Source organism: Tympanuchus pallidicinctus, unplaced genomic scaffold, assembly GCF_026119805.1.
Source record: "Tympanuchus pallidicinctus isolate F22 unplaced genomic scaffold, pur_lepc_1.0 scaffold10, whole genome shotgun sequence".
In the NCBI taxonomy this organism is placed as follows: Eukaryota; Metazoa; Chordata; class Aves; order Galliformes; family Phasianidae; genus Tympanuchus; species Tympanuchus pallidicinctus.
This window is the reverse complement of record NW_026294619.1, coordinates 23,509,297-23,530,529: the sequence shown is the minus strand read 5'-3', so window position 1 is coordinate 23,530,529 and position 21,233 is coordinate 23,509,297. Positions and strand designations below refer to the sequence as shown.

Genomic DNA, 21,233 nt, shown 5'->3' with positions numbered 1-21,233 from the left:
CAAAACATACCTTCCACATTTGGCACATGGACTAGTTGTATGCCTAAACTAATACCTGCAGAGACACAATTCTCACACAAGGATGTAGAGTTTCACTTCATCCTCTGTCACTTACATTCCTGGGACCCTAACTAAGTGTGCACAGATTGTTGCTTTCACAGAATCACAGAATCATAGGGGTTGGAAGGGACCTCCAGAGATCATTGAGTCCAACCCCCCTGTCAAAACAGGTTCCCTACAGCAGGTCGCACAGGTAGGCATCCAGGCAGGTCTTGAACATCTCCAGAGAAGGAGACTCCACCACCTCCCTGGGCAGCCTGTTCCAGTGCTCCGTCACCTCACTGTAAAGAAGTTCTTGCGCACATTGGTGCGGAACTTCCTATGCTGCAGTTTATGTCCATTTCCCCTTGTCCTGTCTCCACTCACCACTGAAAAGAGAACGGCCTCACCACTATGCCCCCCACACCTTAGATATTTATAGACCTGGATCAGGTCCCCTCTCAGTCTTCTTTTCTCAAGACTGAACAGACCCAGTTCACTCAGCCTTTCCTCATAGGAGAGATGCTCCAGGCCCTTCACCATCTTTGTGGCCCTCCGCTGGACTCTTTCCAAGAGATCCCTGTCTTTTTTGTACTGAGGAGCCCAGAACTGGACGCAGTACTGCAGATGAGGCCTTACCAGGGCAGAGTAGAGGGGGAGGATCACCTCCCTCGACCTGCTGGCCACGCTCTTTTTAATGCACCCCAGGATGCCATTGGCCTTTTTGGCCACAAGGGCACACTGCTGGCTCATGGCCAACCTGTCGTCCACCAGGACACCCAGGTTCCTCTCCACAGAGCTCCTCTCCAGCAGCTCATCCCCCACCCTGTATTAGTGCATGCAAGTATTCCTCCCCAGATGCAGATTCTTTCCTTTGAGCTTGCACATGAGCTCCTCCTCATCCACACAGGTCTCCTGCCACCTTTTCCTGATTTCTTGCTCACAGGGACGCACCGATCCTGAGCTTGGAAGAAGAGCTGTTTAAATGCTGACCAGCTCTCACAGGCCCCCTTACCTTCTAACACCCTAGCCCACGGGATAGCTCCAAGTAGGTCCCAGAAGAGATTGAAGTTGGCTCTCTTAAAGTCCAGGGCAGCAATCCTATTTTTTGCTTTGCTTCTTCTACTCAGGATCTTGAACTCCACCATCTCATGATCACTACAACCCAAGCTGCCCCTGACCTTTACTTCCTTAACAAGTCCATCATTGTTGCTGAGAATAAGGTCCAGTAACACCTCTCCCCGCACCGGTTCCTCAACCACCTGCATCAGAAAGTTGTCTTCAACACACTGCAAGAACTGTCTGGACTGTGCGTGCCTGGCCAAGTTGGTCGTCCAGCAAATATCTGGATAATTAAAGTCCCCCATAAGCACCAGCGCCTGGGATTGTGACGCTACATCCAGTTGCTTATGGAAGGCCTCATCAACCTCCTCCTCCTGATCAGGGGCCTGTAGCACACACCCACAGCCGTGTCAGCCATACCAGCCCGCCCCTTGATTCTCACCCACAAGCTCTCCACTGCTACACCACTCTCCCCCAGGTGGAGTTCAATACATTCTAGCTGCTCTCTCACATAAAGAGCAACTCCACCACCCACCTCGCTGGCCAATCTTTCCTAAAAAGCACACAGCCCTCCATGACAACATTCCAGTCATGCGAGCTGTCCCACCACGTCTCCGTGATCGCAATGAGATCATGATCTCGCGACCACACGCAGAACTCCAGCTCTTCCTTATTTCATAATATCATGAGCACTGAGTTTTGTCTTAAGTTGCTCAGCAGAATCTGTTGATGAAGGTGGCATATCTGATATTCCTAATGCTCTTTGCAGGGTACCATTCATGATTGCTCCTGAAGAAGGGGCTCAGGATCATTTAGGTTCAAATCTCAATTCTGTCACTTACTACTCTGGTTAAGTTCCAAAAGTTATGCAGTCTCTCCATCTCAGTTTCTTTCTGATCAGGGTGCAGAAACACCACTGCCAAAGTACTAACAGCATTTTTATTCTAATATACTGCATGTTATGGGGATCAATACAAAGATGCTTCTTTGCAGCATGGAAAATTGAATGTTATTCAGCTAAGCTTTTTTGGGACGCTGAATAACATTTAGCAATTTTGAGGACGCTTTCTTCCTGCAGCTTATTAATACCAAGCATTTGTTTCTTTTTGCCAGTTCTAGTGAACTAGCAAGCTGCCAAGGTGCTAATGAGTGTGCAGCCTGAATAGTAATTCCAATGCCATTGGTGATTATGATTATGAACACTCCTGAATATAGATGATGCTGTCTTGACCCGTCTCTGCCCTCAATTTGAATGAGTTCTACTCTACTCCAAAAGATTTTTCATCTCCTCTAACAAAAAAAGTTTAGAACATTTTGTTTTGTTTTTCAATAAAGCATACTGACACTTCTGAAAGCACCCTTACATAAGAGAGAAGTATCTAAAGATTTGCTTCCATACCCTAAAGTTGCTCAAGACTAGATCAAACCAAGCACTGAAGCAAAGTCGCGTTGAACACAATCTGGAGCCCTTCCATAGCTGAAGAATTGTGATTATGGTAGTAGGATTTCCTTTTCTTTCCCATCCCACCAACTCCTTGTCTTCCACTTCTGTTCTACTTAACAATTTATGTAAGAGTGTGAAGTGTGGCTGTACAAGCCAAAATAATTCTGAAAGGCAAAGCTCTGAATCCAGCTAGCAGGGACCAAGATTTTCTTGTGAGAGAGCTCAATAAAATAACGTTATTAGCTACTATTCTCAGTTTCACTTCATGAAATAGGATTTGGCAGAGTATGACTTGGGGTTTAATGAGTATAGAACGTCTGCTGGGCTGAATGCATTCCACTACAAGCAGCATGTCAGATCGTTCTCCTTTCAGACTGGCAATGTTTATATTGCTCTAGGCTTCAAGCAGAAAAGTTGAGCTCTCTCCAGTGTAATGGTTCCTGTCAAGTTCAAGCAACATGGACAACAGCATGACAGCCATGAGCACTTTGTTGTAATCATGAGGAATACAGTGATGATACACAAAGAACAGCATGTTAAAAATGAAAAATATTTATCGTTGTCCAAGAAAATATTTAAGAACATGGCGCTATGGAATACAGCATGTTTCAATCCTTATAACTGTAGGACAGGCCTAAAGGATCAGCAGAATAACCATTTCCCCCCTTCTGACTAAAACAAGCTACAATATCAACCCAGCGTGCTCCTCTGTATTTACTGCACATCTCTGATGGTTTCTGCTATTTGATTATTCAAGTAAGTAAGTGTAGTAATCTGTAATCCAGTTTACCTGTAGGCTGAGATGTTCAAACTACAGTCTGGCATTTGTTGGCTTTTGGTTTTTATAAAATGTTTTCCTTCAAAGTTATGTTTATCAAGAAAAGTAGATTTAGTGACATTTTTCACAAAGCCAAAGTTCTCTAAAGGTCACAACTACCAGCCAAGCATCAGTAATTACAATAGACACTGATACAAGAATTTAAGGCTACTTACTCTGTGTGCTGGGTGATGCTGGAAAAGATTACATTTGGCTGTTTACACCGTACATTCCTTAGGAAAAATAATTTCAGTAGGTTCATTTTATGAGTGGGAGAAAAAAAAAAGAACACTTTCCTATCACATCTTCAATTCTGCTCTTATCATAGGTGCTAAATAACAAAGACAAACTGAGATAATACAAGATACGTTCACAGAATCACAGAATGGCCCGAGTTGGAAGGGACCTCAAGGATCACGAATCTCCAACCCCCCTACCACAGGCAGGGCCACCAACCTCCACATTTAATACTAGACCAGGCTGCCCAGGGCCCCATCCAACCTGGCCTTGAACACCTCCAGGGACGGGGCATCCACAACCTGTCTGGGCAGCCTGTTCCAGCACCTCACCACTTTCATAGTAAAGAATTTCCCCCTGACATCCAACCTAAATCTTCCTTCGACTTAAAACCATTTCCCCTTGTCCTGCTGTTATCTACCCTTTCAAAGAATTGACTCCCCTCCTGTTTATAGGCTCCCTTTAGGTACTGAAAGGCTGCAATTACATCACCCCACAGCCTTCTTTTCTCCAGGCTGAACAAGCCCAGGTAGGTAAATAGCAGAGTGGACTTTGTAAAACAAAATGTACAATAGCAGACAGAGATCTTCCTTAGATAATAATGCATCTTTCACCAATAACTGATGGTGAAGGATGAAACTGATGAAACTTTCATCTATCAATCCCCAGCACAAGCTTTTAAAATCTCACTCGGCACTAAAAGGTAGAGGCATCACACCTGTGCTCAAAATGGTTCTTAAAACTAAGAAAGCATTCTGTTTGGAGCAGAAAATGAAGTTTACAGAGCTCATTATTTCTTTAAGTGGGATATTCATTATCTGCTGATTGAAAATAGTTCTTTAATTTCGAACTCTGCCATCTCTTCAGGTTTTGCTTTGTTTGCAGTTAAAGTGTGAGAGACCATCTCTTCCTATGATGGTTACAGTACAGAATTGTATGCTTGCAAACAGCCAGCTTCATTAAAGAAGAAACGATATTCAGTATTTTTAAAATATTTTCTCCAAGTATTTCTACAAAAAAAAAAAGAAAAAAAACCCTAAAAATTCCAGGACAAAATCTTAGATTTAGATGGTTATCTTAGAATCAGTGTATTTATGCATTCAGGGATCTAGGGCTGCTGGATTTTTCCTAAGGCTACAAAACTGAGTAGTTTTAGAATAATGCTAAATCGTGGCTGTTGGTAATAGTCCTTGACCAACTACAGAGATTTACTTGGTTCTTGGTGTACATTGCTTATCTTGTCACATAGATAATTGGATACAGAGTTCCCCATCCTAGTAATCAAAGGTTTGCCAGATCTTTTACAATGTTCTGTAGACAGAATGTGAAAAATAACAGAAACCAAGACATTGAGACCAAATTTTACTTTGGTAACCTCCAGCTGGTTGTCCATCCACCTAAGCATCTTCCTCACCTACTGTCATTCTAAAACCAGATACTGTTCACAGAAGTTAAATATTGTCCTCTAAAACCACATGCAAGAGAAAATTTTCAAATTAAAAAACCTTGAAATTTTCTTCAATTAATATAAATAAAGAAAATAGAGTATTAGTATTCAGACGATAAACTACCTCTTCTAAAGCCTTTCAGTTAAGTCATTTTAACCACAGATTTTATGTCATAGATCAATGTTTAACACCTAATTCTTAATTTCCAAAGGAAGTGAAAGTCTAGTTTAGATTAACTAATTGCATTTCTGATTGTGATCCAATTAAATCAGATATATATATCTTCAAAAGATATATGGATATTTAAGAAATCTTATTACTCAGATTATAAATTCTGATACAGAATTATGGGGGGGAAGGTAGGAGGAAGAAGAAAAAGAAAAGATCATTTGAGCAGGAAGGAATTTAGAAGTGAGAAAACATTACTGTTAACACCTAAATTCAAGACTTCTGTGACTACAAATTTTCTAGATGTTGTTACTGATTGCTAGGCTTTACCAAGCACTACTGATTAGTTCATTAAATAAATGTTTCATTAAAGAAAGCAATAAAGCACACAAATGCCTGTATTTCTAAATAGACACTATTTCACAAGATCACTAAAGTCTGAATGAAAGTTAGCCTTTCAGTAGATGCATAAAACACTGCCTGATGCTCAACCAGAAGGGTGAGACAAACCTTGCTCCTGGTAGAAACAATGCCAAAGGTATTCTATTCGTTCCATTCCAGCAGGTAAAAGCTTGAAGTGTCGTAAGAGATGACATGAGCAGGGAAATGTCTAACTTGCAAATAGTAAAAAAAAAAAAAAAAAAAAAAAAAAAAAGCACCTATTTCCTCTGCTGTCTTGAGCTTTTTGGTATCCAAAATGTAGGCAAAGATTCCTCTGTCTTTAACACATGCTTACAGAATAAAGAATGCATTTCTACCTGTAGTAATCATTCTACGCCATAGAATGTGACCACTATCAAGTAGAGATTACATCCACCTTCAGATGTAACTGGGAGCCCTATCATACTTGCTTGCTGCACACGAATAATTTCCTGCAATGTGCTTTCTGAGTTTTACACAGCAACAGCAACATGCAGGAGTGTTTAGCACATCCATCATATGACAGAGACTGGAAGTCTGTGGAGAAGAAAAACAGTCCAGTCGCGTTCTAGGAGCTTTGTGATAAATTCTCCAATGTCAAAGATAGTGGCAGAAATCTGAAACCCTGAAAGAGATAATAAAGCGGCTTGTGTGGAGATAAGCAATGTAATCACAGACAACACTTTTGAAAAAGAAAGAAAGCATGTACATTTATGTTATAGTGATTAATAGTATGAAACTAGCTATATGCCAATGCTGCAAAGGAGATAATGCATGCTAATGCAGTAGTCAGGAAAACATGGCACTTTGTCAGAGAAGGACAGAGTTTGACATTGAAAATCAATTTTAAATAGTGGATTTAGAATTTAGGTCATCCTAAGAAAAAGATGTAGCAGAAAGAGCTTCCCAAAAAGGGCAATGAAACTGATCACAAGTGTGAGAAGATTTTCATTTAAAGGAAAAGAAAAGATTAAGACTTTTTGACCAGCGATAAGTATAAGCAGATAGAACACAATCAGACATTAAGAGCCAGGTCTGACTAACGGTGGAGTCATTGGGAAGTCTTTCATTAACTTCAGCAGGGGCTGGAGCATGCTCCCTGTCAGATAATTATGGTGATTCTTTCATAACAAAGGAACAGAGAAGATACTAAGTTAAATGTACAATGAAACCACGTTTGCCACCTTGAAGTACACTATTGAAACAAGGAACCTGCAGAAAAACAAGGGCGGTATTCACGTTTCTGCTAGGTATGAAAGTGCATACAGACAGCAATCGTCGCAGAGAAGCATCCACACAAACCTTTCAGAGACAGGAGGAGCAGTTCAGATGTAGCTAACATATGACAGATGAGACTAGGAAAAGTTTCTTCTGAGAAAGAGCGGTGCTGCAGTGGCACAGGCTGCCCATGGAGGTGGTGCAGTCACCGTCCCTGGAGGTGTTCAGGAGCCGTGTGGATGTGGCACTGAGGGACGTGGGAAATGGGTGTGGTGGGGGTGGGCTGATGGTTGGACGAGGTCATCTTTTCTAGAGGTCTTTTCCTGCCTTAATGACTTTAATATTCTACATTGGTGCAAGATAACATGGGGCAGAGCTTAACAGATGTATTTGTGGGCTCCCCTCCTTTCAGAATGAGGAGTTTGCCCAAATCAGCAGCTCAGTTGGTGCTACACAGTATGCTTGAGCTTCTGTGGAGGTGCTGAGGAGTGGCTTAGCTGGTTTCATGCTGGAAAACATCTAGAGGACTTACCATTCCTAACTCTCATCCAGTCAGCAGCCTGAGTTCAACAAGAAATTGTTGAGCACATGTAAAAATTATGCTGGTAATTGTTTTTAAGTGATTTCTCTAGAGGTAGCATGGAGGTAAAAAGTCTAAATGCTCACCTTAAACATATGCCTTTTTCTCTATTAAGTTTCCTCTAGTGCTCTTCGTGTGATAATTACTGTTTCTAAACTGCTAATTAAGCTTCTGAAGACAGAAATGCTTGATTGTAGTGAGTTTCAAAACACTGGTGCACTGGGAGAAGGATTTTATCCTTGAACTCCACCTGAAGATCAGCACTTCAGAGTTGTTATACAGCATCATTTGATCAATCCTACATGTTTTTCAAAACCATCTTTCAAAACCCATTTCTGATCAGAAATGATTTCATATCATGCGAGGCTGCGATTTGTAAGGAGAAATGTCATGGCTAGGGCCTTAGTTCTCATCTTTTCATAGAAAGACTTCTGTTGGAAAGGACCTCATAGACCATCTAAATCCAATCCCCTGCTGCAGGCAGGAAGGCCAACCACTAAATCAGACACTAAACAAGGCTGCCCAGGGCCCTCTCCAACCTGCCCTTGAGCACCTCCAGGGATGGTGCATCACAGCTTCTCCAGGCAGCTGTGCCAGCACCTCACCACCCTACGACGAAAGCAATTACTCCTAATATCTAATCTACACCTCTCCTCCTTTGTTACTCTTTGCTATGAATCTGTCTACCTTTGAAATCTCTGCCTGAAAACATGAAATCGTGTTTGGTCCCAGAAGACCCTCATCTCATCCCAGAGCAGTTAATACCATCTTGGAATCATGCTCCCTTTTTCCAGCCTTCTAAAAATGTTCTCCAAAATGCGGGGAGTAGTGCAAAGCAGATAGAGTAGCAGAAAAGGTGAGCACACCTTCCCACTTTTCCTACTGTGAGATGGGCCTCAGTCATTTGTCCAAAGGACAGCATTTGGTAGGTAACAGTTAAGGCTGAGAAACCTGAGAAAGGCACAAAGCACCCAACACAGACATAAAAAATGAACAATTATAATAAGTCTGTAAGCTTGTTATGTGCAAATTTGTATTGAATTCACATGTACTACGCTGATCTGCAAGTACTGGGCAATTGTACCCAATCATTTTTTGGTAATGCTGAAATGTGACATGCAAGTTTGTTACATAAACTAAGGGATACACACTGCAGGGTACTTAAAAACATAAAGAATTGGTTTACTTTGCCAATGATAGATTTAGGCATATGTGTTTGAAACATTTGTGCGCTGATAAACACAACTGGCTTTCGGCTGATCTGACGCAGTGCTTGGGGGGGTTGGGTTGTCAGTGGAGTACAATAGCTGAACCTTTGTAAAAAAAAATCATGATATTTTTGTGTCAGCCTTCCCGTCCAAGTTGCCAACAGCAGGAAGCCCTTTATGAGCAGAAACACCTGTGGATTTTTCTCATTTTTGTGTGCATACCTCAGTGTCCCAAAGTGCATTCCTTGACTCGTGACTCCTTGCACAAGGTCAGACTTGGCCCTATTGTTTTGTGAGACCATGGGGCAAACATTCGGCCTCCGGGCCCCGTCGATGGGAATTCTTGCACGGGGTTAATTACAGCAGCATTTTCAATAGTTATCAGAAATCACTCTTGAAAAACACGTTGGAGATTACAGTTCAGGTTTTATCACAGAGCAACTTCAATAGTGAGCAGCAGGGTAGGGTTGGCCTGGGGCTTGCTGTACCCCCAGCTCACGCCCCGTTGTCGGGAGCAGGGCGCCGTCACACCTGGAGAGGTCCTGTTTTGTTGTCGCCGTCTCAGACGGTATCTTACACGCACATCACGTTCCGTGTATTGACGCTGCCTTTGTGGTTCCAAGCACGGTGTAACTATTGATCCCGGCAGCGGAAAAGATAAAGAACAAAACAAAACTGGGGGCTGGGAGCTTTCATTTACGAGGTTGGAGAGCTCCGCCAAGCTTCCCGGTGCTCGGCGGGCGGGGACGGCCAGCGGCCCAGCTCCTCGCCCTCCGACGGCCGCGGAGAAGCCCTGCCCCGGGGCGGACAAAGGCGGGGAGGCGGGGAAGCGCCGGGGGCCGGGCCGCGACGGGGGGGGGCCCGCCGCCACCACCCACGGCGCGCCGCGGGTCCAGCCCGAGGGCGGCCCCCGCTCGGCGGGGGGCAGCGGGCCCGGGCCGACGACGCCGCCCGCCCGCCCGCCGCCCCCGGCCCGCCTCCTCGCCGCGACGGGGCGGGCGGCGGCTTCGCGCCCGCCGCCGGCATGGAGGCAGCGGGGCGGCGCGGACGGGCGCGGGGGGTGCCGCTGCCCACCCTCCTCCTCCTCCTCCTCCTTCTTCTCGAAGGTCAGCGGGATCGGGGAGCCGGGGGAGCGGAGGGGCTGGGGGCGATGCGGGGCCCCGCCGGACGGCCGCCAGGTGCCCGTCCGAGCTGCGGGCGGGGGCAGCGCGGGGGGAGCCGCCGTGCCGGGAGGTGCTGGGGTCTTCCCCCCCCCCAGGCCTCTCGTGGCTGGACTGGTTTCAGTGTGCGGGAGGTTTGGGAAGGACGGCCCGTGTAACCCGGTGAGCACTGCTGGGGGCTGCTGTGGCACCCCGAGCGCTGCCCAAGTTCAGCACTTGCAGTAACTTCCCTGGAAGGAGGGCTCCTCGTTGCTGATAGAGCGCGGGCTGCTTGAATTAGGAGAGGTGTTTCACCGTCCCTCTCTCGTGCAGTGCTTCAAGCACTCCTGGATCGCAAATGCGTTGGGTCGCTTTCATGTCCGGCTACTCTGCTTAGCCTGCAGATCGGTGGGGCTGTCTGTCGTGCCGCGTTGTGGTGTGTAGCCCTTCTCTAAACGGGGTAACTGCTCAGGTTGAGAGCACAGGCTCAGAGCTGCATCCTGCCCTCACCCTCACTTTGGTGCTTGTCTCCGCTCCTGCACAGGTGATGGGAGCTGACCTGCTGAAATCTGTTGTGTGAAATTAAGATGATGAGTGTTAGGATGGATCAGCAGCGCAGGCAGCTCGCTGTGCAGCCACATGCTGCAAGCTGGGAGCTTGTGGGCAAGAGGTGGTCACAGAGGTTGCTACGATGAGGTTGGGTTGTCCAGACCCCATCACACTGAAAGCTGGGCCACAATGGATGACAGTCAGGAACACATCTTATGAGGAATAGCTGAAAGAGCGGGGGTTGTTCAGCCTGGAGGAGGCTCAGGGAGATCTCATTGATCTTTACAACAGTCTGAAAGGAGGTTGTGCGAGGTGAGGGTCAGCCTCTTTTCCCAGATAATGATGACAGGACAAGAGGGAATGACCTTAAGTTGCACCAGCAGAGGTTCAGGTTGGGTGTTAATAACAATTTCTTGTCAGCAAGAGCAGTGAAGCAGTGGCACAGGCTGCCCAGGGAGGTGGTGCAGTCACCGTCCCCGGAGGTGTTCATGGTGTGGCACTGAGGGATGTGGTTAGTGGACATAGTAGTTGGACAAGATGATCTTGGTGGTCTTTTCCAACCTTAATGATTTTGTGATTCTACAAATGCTAATGGAGTCATCAGAGTGAGCGAGCTCTTGATGGTCAAGAAGGAGAGTATGGGATGAGACAGGAGAAATCTGTCATTTACCTTAGGGAACATGGCCTAGGGCTTTGCAACACCACAAAGTGATTATCAAACAGGAGATTGAACTTTAAAATAAAAGAATGTGTCCTTCCACATCCTTTAGTTGTAAAGAACTTGCTTACTGTTATTTCACAGTTGGAGCTGTTCATCAATCCCAAAGAGCATTGCTGCTGAGGACAGTTCTGGCTTCCTAGGCAAGAAAGCTTGGCATGGTGGCGGGCAGAGCTGGCTGCAGTGGGGCTGGGCTAGGCTGGCAGGGCCCCACTGAGATGAAGCTGGCAGTCAATCTGGTATAGAGCAAGGGCAGCGCTGGCCACTGGCTGGGGAGCGCCAAGCAGCCCTAAGTGTCACTCTGGACCACTCCAGCAGGGACATGGGGCAGGAACCAGCCCACAGACAGCTTCATTTCCCTCTTCTCCAACCCAGCAGTGCAGTGTGGGAGGCAGCTTGGCTTCAGGTAGTTCTCTGGAGTCTTCATTGGAAGACAGAAAGATAATCTGTGGTGTCTTGACATTTTGAAATGCTTTCTTTTTATTTTGAATGATTTAGTATGAAAAGGGATTGATACAGCCAGCTACGAAATGTGCATACACAGAGCATCTAAATATGAACTTCTCACTGAAATTTGGAATGAGAGGGAATTGGCTGCCATTTGGATTATGGGGTCAGGCCAAGCCTCAAGTGAAGTCCTGTGATTGTATAAAACTGTTAGATTGCATTTTCTTTAAAGCTGTATTCTATGGCTTTTTGTTGTTGCTGCTGTTTGACTGCATGAATGTTATTTTTATTCAGCAGAAGACTGTCTGGCTCAGTGTGATAATGACTGCAAGGCTTACTGCTGTGATGGGACCGCTCCCTACTGCTGTTCATATTATGCTTACATTGGGAATGTCCTTTCGTAAGTATATTTGCTCTTCAGAACAAATGATGCTCACTGTTCATGAACTTGATGTAAATTCAAGTTGCTGGAAACTATGCTTGGCAATAAACACTGACAGGGTTTGGTTTGGGGGATTTTAGTTGTTTCTTTCCTTGCTGCTAACAAGTGTTGTTAATGCTGTAAGGTCTCACGTTTCTTACATTTTTGAGGCATGCTTATACCAGAAACTTGCTGAGATTGAAGGTTATGTCCTTAACTTGTGTACACTGCTGAAGCCTTTGAAAGCAAGCTGTACAGGTGCTGAGAACTTTGCTTCAAGCTCTTCAAATGAAGAGGACTGTATGTAGAAAACTTGTATTTTTTGTTGAAATGCTTTGTTACAATACCTGAGTTGAGCTGCTATTGAAATATCTTGCAATTTAGATCCTTTTTGCTTTACTATTTATTTTTTTTTAATTGACTTGTTTGTTTTCACTAAATTGTGCTTTGGCGCTTGATGAGGTTTACTGAATAGATTCAAGGTGAGGGTAATCTGATCCTTTAGCACTGTGGTGTGAGTAGCATGTTTCACAGTGCTTAGAAGAACCAATGCAGGTGAAATGGAGTTGGTATGAATATTTTCTGGCTAGAGGAAAGCATATCGATAAAAATCTTAGTCTCCAGTGCAGGTGTTAGCTCTGCATTGGTGAGGAAGAAGAGAAAATTCTGTGTGCTAGTTGACCTGACTCCAGGCTCTGGGCTTAAGTTAAACCTTAAAACCCGTAAGTATTTCATGTGTATGTGAGGACGAACCTAAACAAAACACAAAATGTTCTTCAAGACAGGACATCTGACCTTGTTTTTTGTCAACCTCATCATTGATTTCTTCACCCATTAGCATGCAGTCTGTGGAAAGGATAAATGCGGCACTAAGGGACATGGTCATTGGGCATGGTGATTACGGGTTGACACTTGGACTAGATGATCTTAGTGGTCTTCTCCAATCTCAGTGATTCTATGACTCTGTATTTTTGGTTTGTTTTCTTAGCTGAAACCAGAGAAAGAAGATGTGGTATGTCAGGTGGATTGCTCAGTGCCAGGGAAGGAGTGAATTCAAAGGCAGTAGTTTTTTCTGGAAAGACACCTCTGTTGCAGGCTTTGTATCTGTAGAATATGTCGCTGTTGCCTTCAGCTTATTATGTAGCACTCTAAGGGAGTAGGCATAGCATGGCATTTTAATACAGAATCGATCCACAGCATTTAAAGCGGATCAGACAGTTCCTGGGCTGAAGTAAATAAAATAAGGATGGAGCATCAGAATCCTTCATTCCTTTGGAAATAAGAAAGCATGTATTTAATATTGATTACTTTTGGAGAATGACAAGTGATTTTATTTTCCTCTCACCTAGAGAATATGTCCTTTTTCCTTAATTTTCTTTTCTCCATCCAAGATTGCTGTCCTGTTTAGATGCATGAGAAGATATGCTCCACTCCTGTTCGTACATGGTTAGGAATGATAGATACAGTAGCACAGTATATCATTTGTAAGAAGGAAGTTTCCCATAGAGCAGCAAAGCAAGTGGATTTCCTCTCCCACTGGCCATGAACATCACTGGCATTTGCCTAGTCTGATGTCAGAGCTATGCTGTGGGAGGGATTTATCAAGGGATTCTTTGGAAGGACTGCTGAGATATTCAAACCATGCTTAACACCAGGTTCACACCTACTTTTCTGTGCACTTATTTAACCAACATAAACAGCTGTTGAGTTAGAACTGAAATGCAAGTGACACTGGCATGTTAGAAAGGTTTGTGTGTATCAGTATGCATGCTGAAGTGGCTTTTACAAACGCTGTTTGTCAGTGTGACCTGAAAGAGGTATTTCATTCTTCTCATTTTTTTATGGATAAGTACTTCAATTCATAAACTCTGAGACAACTACAAGACAAAAAGTCATTATTACTCCTCTGATCTGACATGTTGGGTGATTGAGCCATAGTTTTCGCATATTTGGGTTTTTTTTTTCTCACTAAAAGCTGCATGGGGTGTAACTTCTGTAAACATGCATAATCTCATTTTGAAAACTTCAGGCGTTAATGAATTGACCACCTGCCCTGCTAAATTCTTCTGTAGTTAATTTACTAACATTGCTGGGAAATTTTGCAGGGAAATGAAGGCTGAAATTCTTAAAGCCAGCTCTTAACTTACATGAGAGTTTGAAATGTGGCCCTAAATAGTCATTGTGACAACTCTGAACCTTATCGGTAAGCTGATTGAACTCTGTCAGGCTCACTTGTAAGGTTTGTCCAGGGGTCAATTCTTTGGCCTGCCTTCGAGCTCACTCCATTATTTTCACTTCCTTCTGGAAATGTGGCAGTCAGAGCTGAGCACGGGGTGATAGAAGTCTTTCTGGGATTATTTTTTTCTGTAATTGAGCATCTAGGTTTCAGTATCTGTTTTGAAGCAAACGATCATCACTGAAGACATAAATGAATTTACTAGTTTCTTTCATGAATAAGTTTGTAAGTCATTGTCCTCAAAACATGTCTGGTACTTTAAGCCTGCTAATTGTTCTTTGCTAAAGTTACTAGCTTTGCATGTAGTGGTATGGCACAGCAAGTGACTTTAGACTGTGATTTTAACTGTGCTCCATAACAATAGCCATCTGTTTTGGCACCACGTTGGTCTTTATTTTATGTGACGTTTTCCTGAAGAAGTTTCATGTCACCTCACCCCCAAATGAGAAACCTATGAATTTACATTGCAGGATACAATCCCTGGAATCTGGAAATCACTGCTAGTGAGCCATCTTTTGTTGTCTTACTGTGAACAACTGAGTTTAGAAATCTTTTAGAGATTTAATCCAACAAGCTATGTGCCCTGGTAGTTCCACACCATTATGTTCTTTCAGTATCTTTGTTTTCCAGTATCATCATTTTTGATCTTGCTGCCTACACCAAAGAGTGGACTTTATCTGCATGGCTATTTTTAGAGTGCCTTTTTATTGTCTAAAACACTGTTAGTAGTCTTTAGTGTTTTATTGGCTCATCTGCTTCTTTAGAGATTCTCAGTGCTTCTTTGTTTGTTTATCACTAACTTTTCTCCTCTGCATGTCTTTCTGAGGTTCCTGTTCTTTATCTTCTCCAGGATGTTTTTTTCTACATACCAGTAACTTTTCCTTGCAGTTTTGGAAGGACCTTTCAGCACACAGTAGGTTCTTTTTTAAAACAATTCGATATTTTATTTTGTGCCTTTCACTCTTCTTTTTCTAGACTCGTATGCCTATGATTGTGCAAACAGAATAGAAACACCAGCCAACAATGCGTATCCTAATTTGAAAACAGAGTCACTGTGACTAGATCATGATCACTGATACTTAGGCAGCTTTTAGCTTTTAAGTGATTAATTCTCTCTTCACTCATTAAAATGAGATTCAACATTGAGATATTCCACGTAGGGTTCTGGATTTTTCTATTTGAGGAAATTGCCATCTTTTTAGGGCACTGGGGAGTTTTTTTCTTCAGTCAGATGAGGTTTTCAGCAAACATCCTTCAGGCTGTGTGCATCTGTGATGAGCCTGTTTTTCTTTCTGCACATGAAGAACAGATGCAGAGTTATCAGCTCACTCTAGTGTTAGGATTCCAAAGACTGTAAAAAGTCCCATAACACCACCTTTAGCTGGACTTCAGGTATAATCTGTAAGCTTTCATGATCTGTGGTCTGTAAATTCATGATCATCTCTAATGTAAAATGACACATCCTTCCTTCTCCTTCTCCTCCTGCTTTTCATGATAGCCTTTCAGAGCAAGTTGTTACAGCCTTAGTTTTCCAGCTGTATTTCCCTTCCCACTAGTTTTCATTAATTACAAATTGACATTATTTCATCTGATGCATATGCATTTCCTCCTGTTTATTCTCTAGGCATCTAGTGCTCAATAGTTAGTTCTTCTAAAAACGCTGTATTTCTTGGACAAATTACAGATTTCTGTTTGGACATGGGCAATGTAACAGAATTGTAATCAATAAATGAAAAGATGCAGGAACACTCGAATGGTCAGACTGTTCCTCCTGCCCAGCTTTTCATTTCTCATCAAAAGGTAGCACTGGGATGCCCTTTCCAGCCTTTGGCATCATCCTAGCTCTTGAAGTCAAGAAACACAAATTCCCCTCGTCTTCAGAAGCTAGTTTCAATGCCTGTTGAATCATGGGTGACTGACCTTTTATCAGTTTCCCCATGTTGCATCTGCTTCTGCAGCTTGCTGCTGGGCAAGGGACTGAGAGGACTGCACTGTGTTTGCTCTTAAACCTGCTCCAGATTTGCCTCCAGCAAACATATCTTTGTAACTAACCAACCAGCAGTGTTTCACCTTCTGTCACTCAGAGGAGTTGGAGACATCTGGTTACTGCCTTCAGCTCTAGCCTCAAACCCCAGCACTCCTCAGAAGCTCCAAAGTCCAGAGGCTGCTCAGTGCAGCCAGGAAGGAAGGAAGGCAGACAGAAAGAATGGGAGGAAAGGAGGCAGAAAAAAAACAGCGTAAAAATCACGTGTTGGCCTCAGCCTGCAAAGCTGAAGAAAAAACCGTGTATGGTGTGTCTAGGTGTGGTATTTGATGTGAAATACTTCATATCCAGTAGTACTGTCAGAAACGTAGATCATCTCAGAGAATGACAGTTTTTTTCATGCAAGAGTGTCCCTTAAGCTGATGTGGCAGTATGGAATGGAGGGTGGGAATGGAGGAGGAGCACACTGAAGGATAGAATTAACATTTCAAGAGTTAAGAGTAGCATAGCCTCTAAACTCTATAGTGAGTTTTAAAAAAATCAGGAAGCTTAGTATTCACTGTATATTGCAAATAATTAAAATTAGATACGTTCAGGCATCCCACAATAAATATGTGAAGCAACATATGGGTTGGGGACGGTTCTATGTCTGCACTTCAGCTGTTTGATATTCTGCTTAAAATAAAAATGGGTTCCTCTTCATCAGTGCAATGTTCAAAATTTCCCGTGATTGGAGTACTTCTTGACTATATGGAAAAGTGCTCTTTGCCTGACTGTTAACATTTTGTATCTCTGACTCTGGAATTTCTGATACAATGCCAGCAGGTAAGATAAAAGTCTGATTCAGTAATTATTTCTCTTGTGTTGAGGCTTCTGGTCAGGAGAGTCTCCTCGAAAGAGCATGCAGTGCAGGTTAAAATGCTAGGTGACAGAGCCAGAGCCTGAGGATGGTTTTTTAAGCACTGGGCTGGCTGTAAACATGTCACTCAGGAGGACAAGACGCCAATAATTGGACTAAAACAATTTCCCTTCATTCTGAGTAAGAGAGGGACAGCCGTTCAGACTTTTAATCCTTGGTCTTTAACATGTGCCATGCCTATGGAAGTGTGCTATTCATGCTTCAGCCTGGGAAAAACTCTGCAAGAGGTGGCATCCAGCTTGCTCTGTACGGGGGGTTGATTAACAAACTACAGCTTAAAGAAAGGCCTAGGATCATGTTTTCATTGTAAGATCTGCTGGAGAAAGAGCTGATAGTCGAAATGTGACCTTTGCAAAGTGATTGAACTTCCATTGTTTTTTGTTCCATGCCTATTGTTCCAGCTCATATCCTTCAGTAGAGAATGTGCAATCAGATTTATGACCAGAGCAGTGTCTGCTCTTACGAAGGATGTAGAGGAAACCCTTGTCAACACCAGATTTAAAACTTAGGGCGTCTCTTCTTTAGCCCATTGTGCTTTTAATTCTGACTCTGTGTTGTGACAAGCAGCTTAAAATGGAAAAAAAACTGTTTTGTTTGCCAAACAGAAAGTATCAAATGATAGCTCCCGTTTCACATTTTCCACCTCTTTTTCTTTTTTTGCACAGGGCGTCCGAGTAACTCTTTTATAAATGTTTGGGACTTTAAAAAAAACTGAATTCTTTTGGCTGCTTGTTTTTGGAAGTTTTATGTTGTTGGTTTTTTATTATGTAGTCATCAGAAGTAGAATATTATTTTAATGAAAACTGGAGATTTTTGTAAACATGCGTGTTCTATTATTAGTGAGAAAAAAGGTTAGCATGATTCTGAGTTCTTGACATCTCTGTGGATCATCTGTTTTACATCGTTTGGAAGACTGCTAGAGTTTGAACTGAAAATGGATGCATTATGGTATAAATCACTGAAATGCTTTCTGTGACTTCCAGAAGACTCGCTGGAGTGGAGGAAATAAACATTCCTAAGGGACTCAGCACAATTAACTTTCTTTTATTGCACTGTTTATTTCTAAAATGTATTTTCAGCGAAAAGGTGAGATAATTTTGTGTTTATCACTTGCAGCGGTCTGTTTTGGAAGCTTGTAAGATTTTTCTGTAAGGTTTGGTCATGTAAAAGGTGAATATTTTCCTAGCATTTAGTAAGACCTATCTAAAGACTTGACCTGGAAGAGTACATAGATCAGAAGTGAACTGTTCTTTGTAAGATGTTTTTTCTTCTGTCTGTTATTTTGTATCCCTTCTCCTTTTTTTTTTTTTTTTTCCTTCATCCAGGAGGAGAAGGATACATCCCTACATCTGATAAGAAACTGTCATTTTGTTCAGTCATCTGTACATCCAAAGCTTCCAAGAAAGTTCTGATAGTCTGCTAGGCATCAGTTCAACAAAGTAGTTAAATGCATGTATAACTTCAAGGCAGTGAGTGGATGCAAATTCATCCTGTTGAAGTCAATAGTTAATCACTGTCTACTTCAGAGGAGACTCCATGCGCTGGTTCTAATGGGGCAAGTTGTAAACTTAGGTGCCTTGTTGAATCCAGCTGTCAGAAGGAAAAAAAAAACCCACTTTTTTTTGTCCACCACCACAGTTTCCTCAATGTTCTCTGCCACTCCATGCTCCCTCGTTCCCACTTCAGATGCCGTTTACCAAGGTGCATCACTTGTGGTGGGGTCAGAAAGTACGCAAGACAAATCCCATCTCAGCTGACTAATCCATTCCCTGCACTAGCTACCTGCATTTCTCAGATACATGCGTGCCTTCTCTACCCTCAGCTGAACAATTTCTGTTTTATTAGCTAATTCTGAGATTTCACAGAGTTTGGAGGATTCTCAGAGGATTACTCTGTTCCATTTTGTACTGGTTTCCCTGTAGTAAGTAATATCAAACTGACTGAGAGCACAATGAATATACTTCTGGGTCAAAAACTGGACAGGTGGGCCGTATGATGCAGTGCACAGTGTAGTTGCTACTAGTCCAAATAAAAGCTGTAGCACTCGTTCCGTGTTTGAACTGTATTCTAGAAAGATAAATTCTCATTTTGATTTTAAAGGTACCTCTTTAAGAGACAGAAACAAAGTTTGGAGCATGTGAGTGATTAAAATTTAAAGGAAATGAGCTACTAATTCACAGGGCAGTCAGAAGTTCCTTTGAGATTTATAACCGCAACTAGATGGAAATTCCATAGTTAATATAATCTTTAGAAATTCAGTGAAGTTTTCTTAATGATTTTTCTCCATTAAAAGAAAAAGTAATGACATTTACATTACGAATAACTTACACTATCATAAAACTCTTTTTTTATTTATTTAATGATTTATTGTTGTAAAAACTCAAGATACAGCTGGGTTCTTACAGGATGTGTGTTTAGTATGAGATGGCGAGGCACTAATACCATAGACAGCAGGCATGCTACATCATCTTACCTCCCTCTGTTGGCTCTTTCATACAGATAAGAGGTTTTTACAGCTATCATTAAATGGAATTATTCCTTTTGCACACAAGGGAGGCTTGGTTTAATGCTGAATGTTCTAGGTTCTCTCTTTATTGAGGACTGTGGTACAGTTTGTAACTAACGCCAGAGATACTAAGGATCTTCTAGTGTAAAACATCATCTGTTCATTGGCCAGGATGCAGTGAACCTTATATTGGGGTACCCTGTGGTCTTCCTGCACTGCTGTTGAAGCATAAAGGGACTGTATAAGCTATTGCTACCCCAGTCCTTCATACAATCCTTAGTCAAGGTGATCCAAGGAGAGCATAACCAGGGTACTGTTACCCTGTTTCCAGCTGCATAAGGCACCAATGTTTGCAGGCTAGGAATAACATATAAAATTCTGTCCCTAATGTATGTGCTGATGCTCTGTCATTTACTGCTGGTTTGATCAGTGATTCCCTAGTACTGTTTGCTCCTGTGCTGTCTGTGCATTTGTTTTTTTCCTTCCAGCAGCCGGGTGAGATACAACCTGGAGGTAAGCAGTGTTCCTTCCTTTCACAATGCCTCTGTAACAAATCCTCATGGAGAACACAAAAAACAGGAACACTCTGATAATATGTTGAGGAGAATTCAGGGACAGAAGGCAAGCATTGGAAAGACCCAAAATGAATTACTCACTTACAAGTAGCACTTATAATATGACGGTGTTTAAATGTTACGTGATAGCAGCTCTTAATTCTTTTGTTTGGATCAAATCCTTCAGCAAGTCCCTGAGCTTTAAGGACTCTCCTCATCTGCTGCTTTGGAAATGTAAACCTGCAGGAAAGGAAATACGCAGCCATTACAGATTTAACACTTACTTATTATTGTTGGAACTAAAGCAGCACTAATCATATTTTGTACAAGACTTTGGTGAAATATATCTCTTTGAATGTTTGAGATTTTCCTGGAAGAGTAGTGAGATTTTTGCTAGTGTGGTATTTTGTATTAAAAAAATGCAACATTTTTTAATAATCATCTTTGCTTTCCCCTTATGTAGCGTGTTATCATCCAAAGATTTCAAAACACTTACAGTCTTCTACTTGCAATATCCTGTCAGGCAAAGAAACAACATTTTGGTGTTGCACACCTGCAATCCACCTAGGATAGACTAATCAATTCTAAAAGCAGTATAAATGATCTCAAACAAAGGCAAATTATTTGGCCTCTGGGTAGAATTTGGATTAATTGGAACGAAAGCTTGATGTCTGAATTTGGACACAGAATATGTCATGGATGAGTATATTCCAATGAAAACCTCCTGGGGCAGAGTGGGACTTTGCATGTGAGGGTTCTTTCAGTGCCGTGTTCAGCACAGAAGCTCTCACAGTTGTGAATGAGATACGTAGTGTTAATCTAACCTGAGGAATTATCAACCTTCCCTTAAAACTATTCCATCAGAACATCTCATGTGCAAATGTTGCACATTTCGACAACAGTTATTTTTGTCTGCCTTTCTGCTTGCTGACAGCTCTGCAGTGTGCTGACCACTTGCTATTCCTCATGCTGCTTGTCCCTGCAGACCTCAGTGAGGCTGTGTCCGATGATAGCTAATATATTTACTTGGCTGAAAGCTAATATTGTTTATTCAGCCCACTGTGGTAACCCTGTGTTTGGCTTGGCAGTGGATGGCCTATTTACATAAATTGAAATTAT

At 42.7% G+C, this 21,233-nt stretch overlaps 2 protein-coding genes across 3 annotated transcripts in view; one reads left to right on the top strand and one right to left on the bottom strand.

Annotated features, from left to right (window-relative positions):
• Positions 1 to 200: 200 nt before the first annotated feature.
• LOC128072890 (uncharacterized) overlaps positions 201 to 21,233 on the bottom strand; it is a 68,898-nt gene continuing 47,865 nt past the window's right edge. The window contains exon 2 of the mRNA XM_052667122.1: positions 201 to 705. Coding sequence (XP_052523082.1) covers positions 334 to 705 — 372 coding nt within the window. The 3' untranslated portion in view covers positions 201 to 333. The remainder of the gene's footprint in view (positions 706 to 21,233) is intronic.
• CYYR1 (cysteine and tyrosine rich 1) overlaps positions 9,631 to 21,233 on the top strand; it is a 56,999-nt gene continuing 45,396 nt past the window's right edge. The window contains exons 1-2 of one of the 2 annotated variants that reach the window (XM_052667145.1): positions 9,631 to 9,747; positions 11,792 to 11,894. In XM_052667145.1, coding sequence (XP_052523105.1) covers positions 9,666 to 9,747; positions 11,792 to 11,894 — 185 coding nt within the window. In that variant the 5' untranslated portion in view covers positions 9,631 to 9,665. Of the gene's footprint in view, positions 9,748 to 11,788; positions 11,895 to 21,233 lie in introns of both variants that reach the window. The other variant, XM_052667137.1, reaches the window with a different exon arrangement.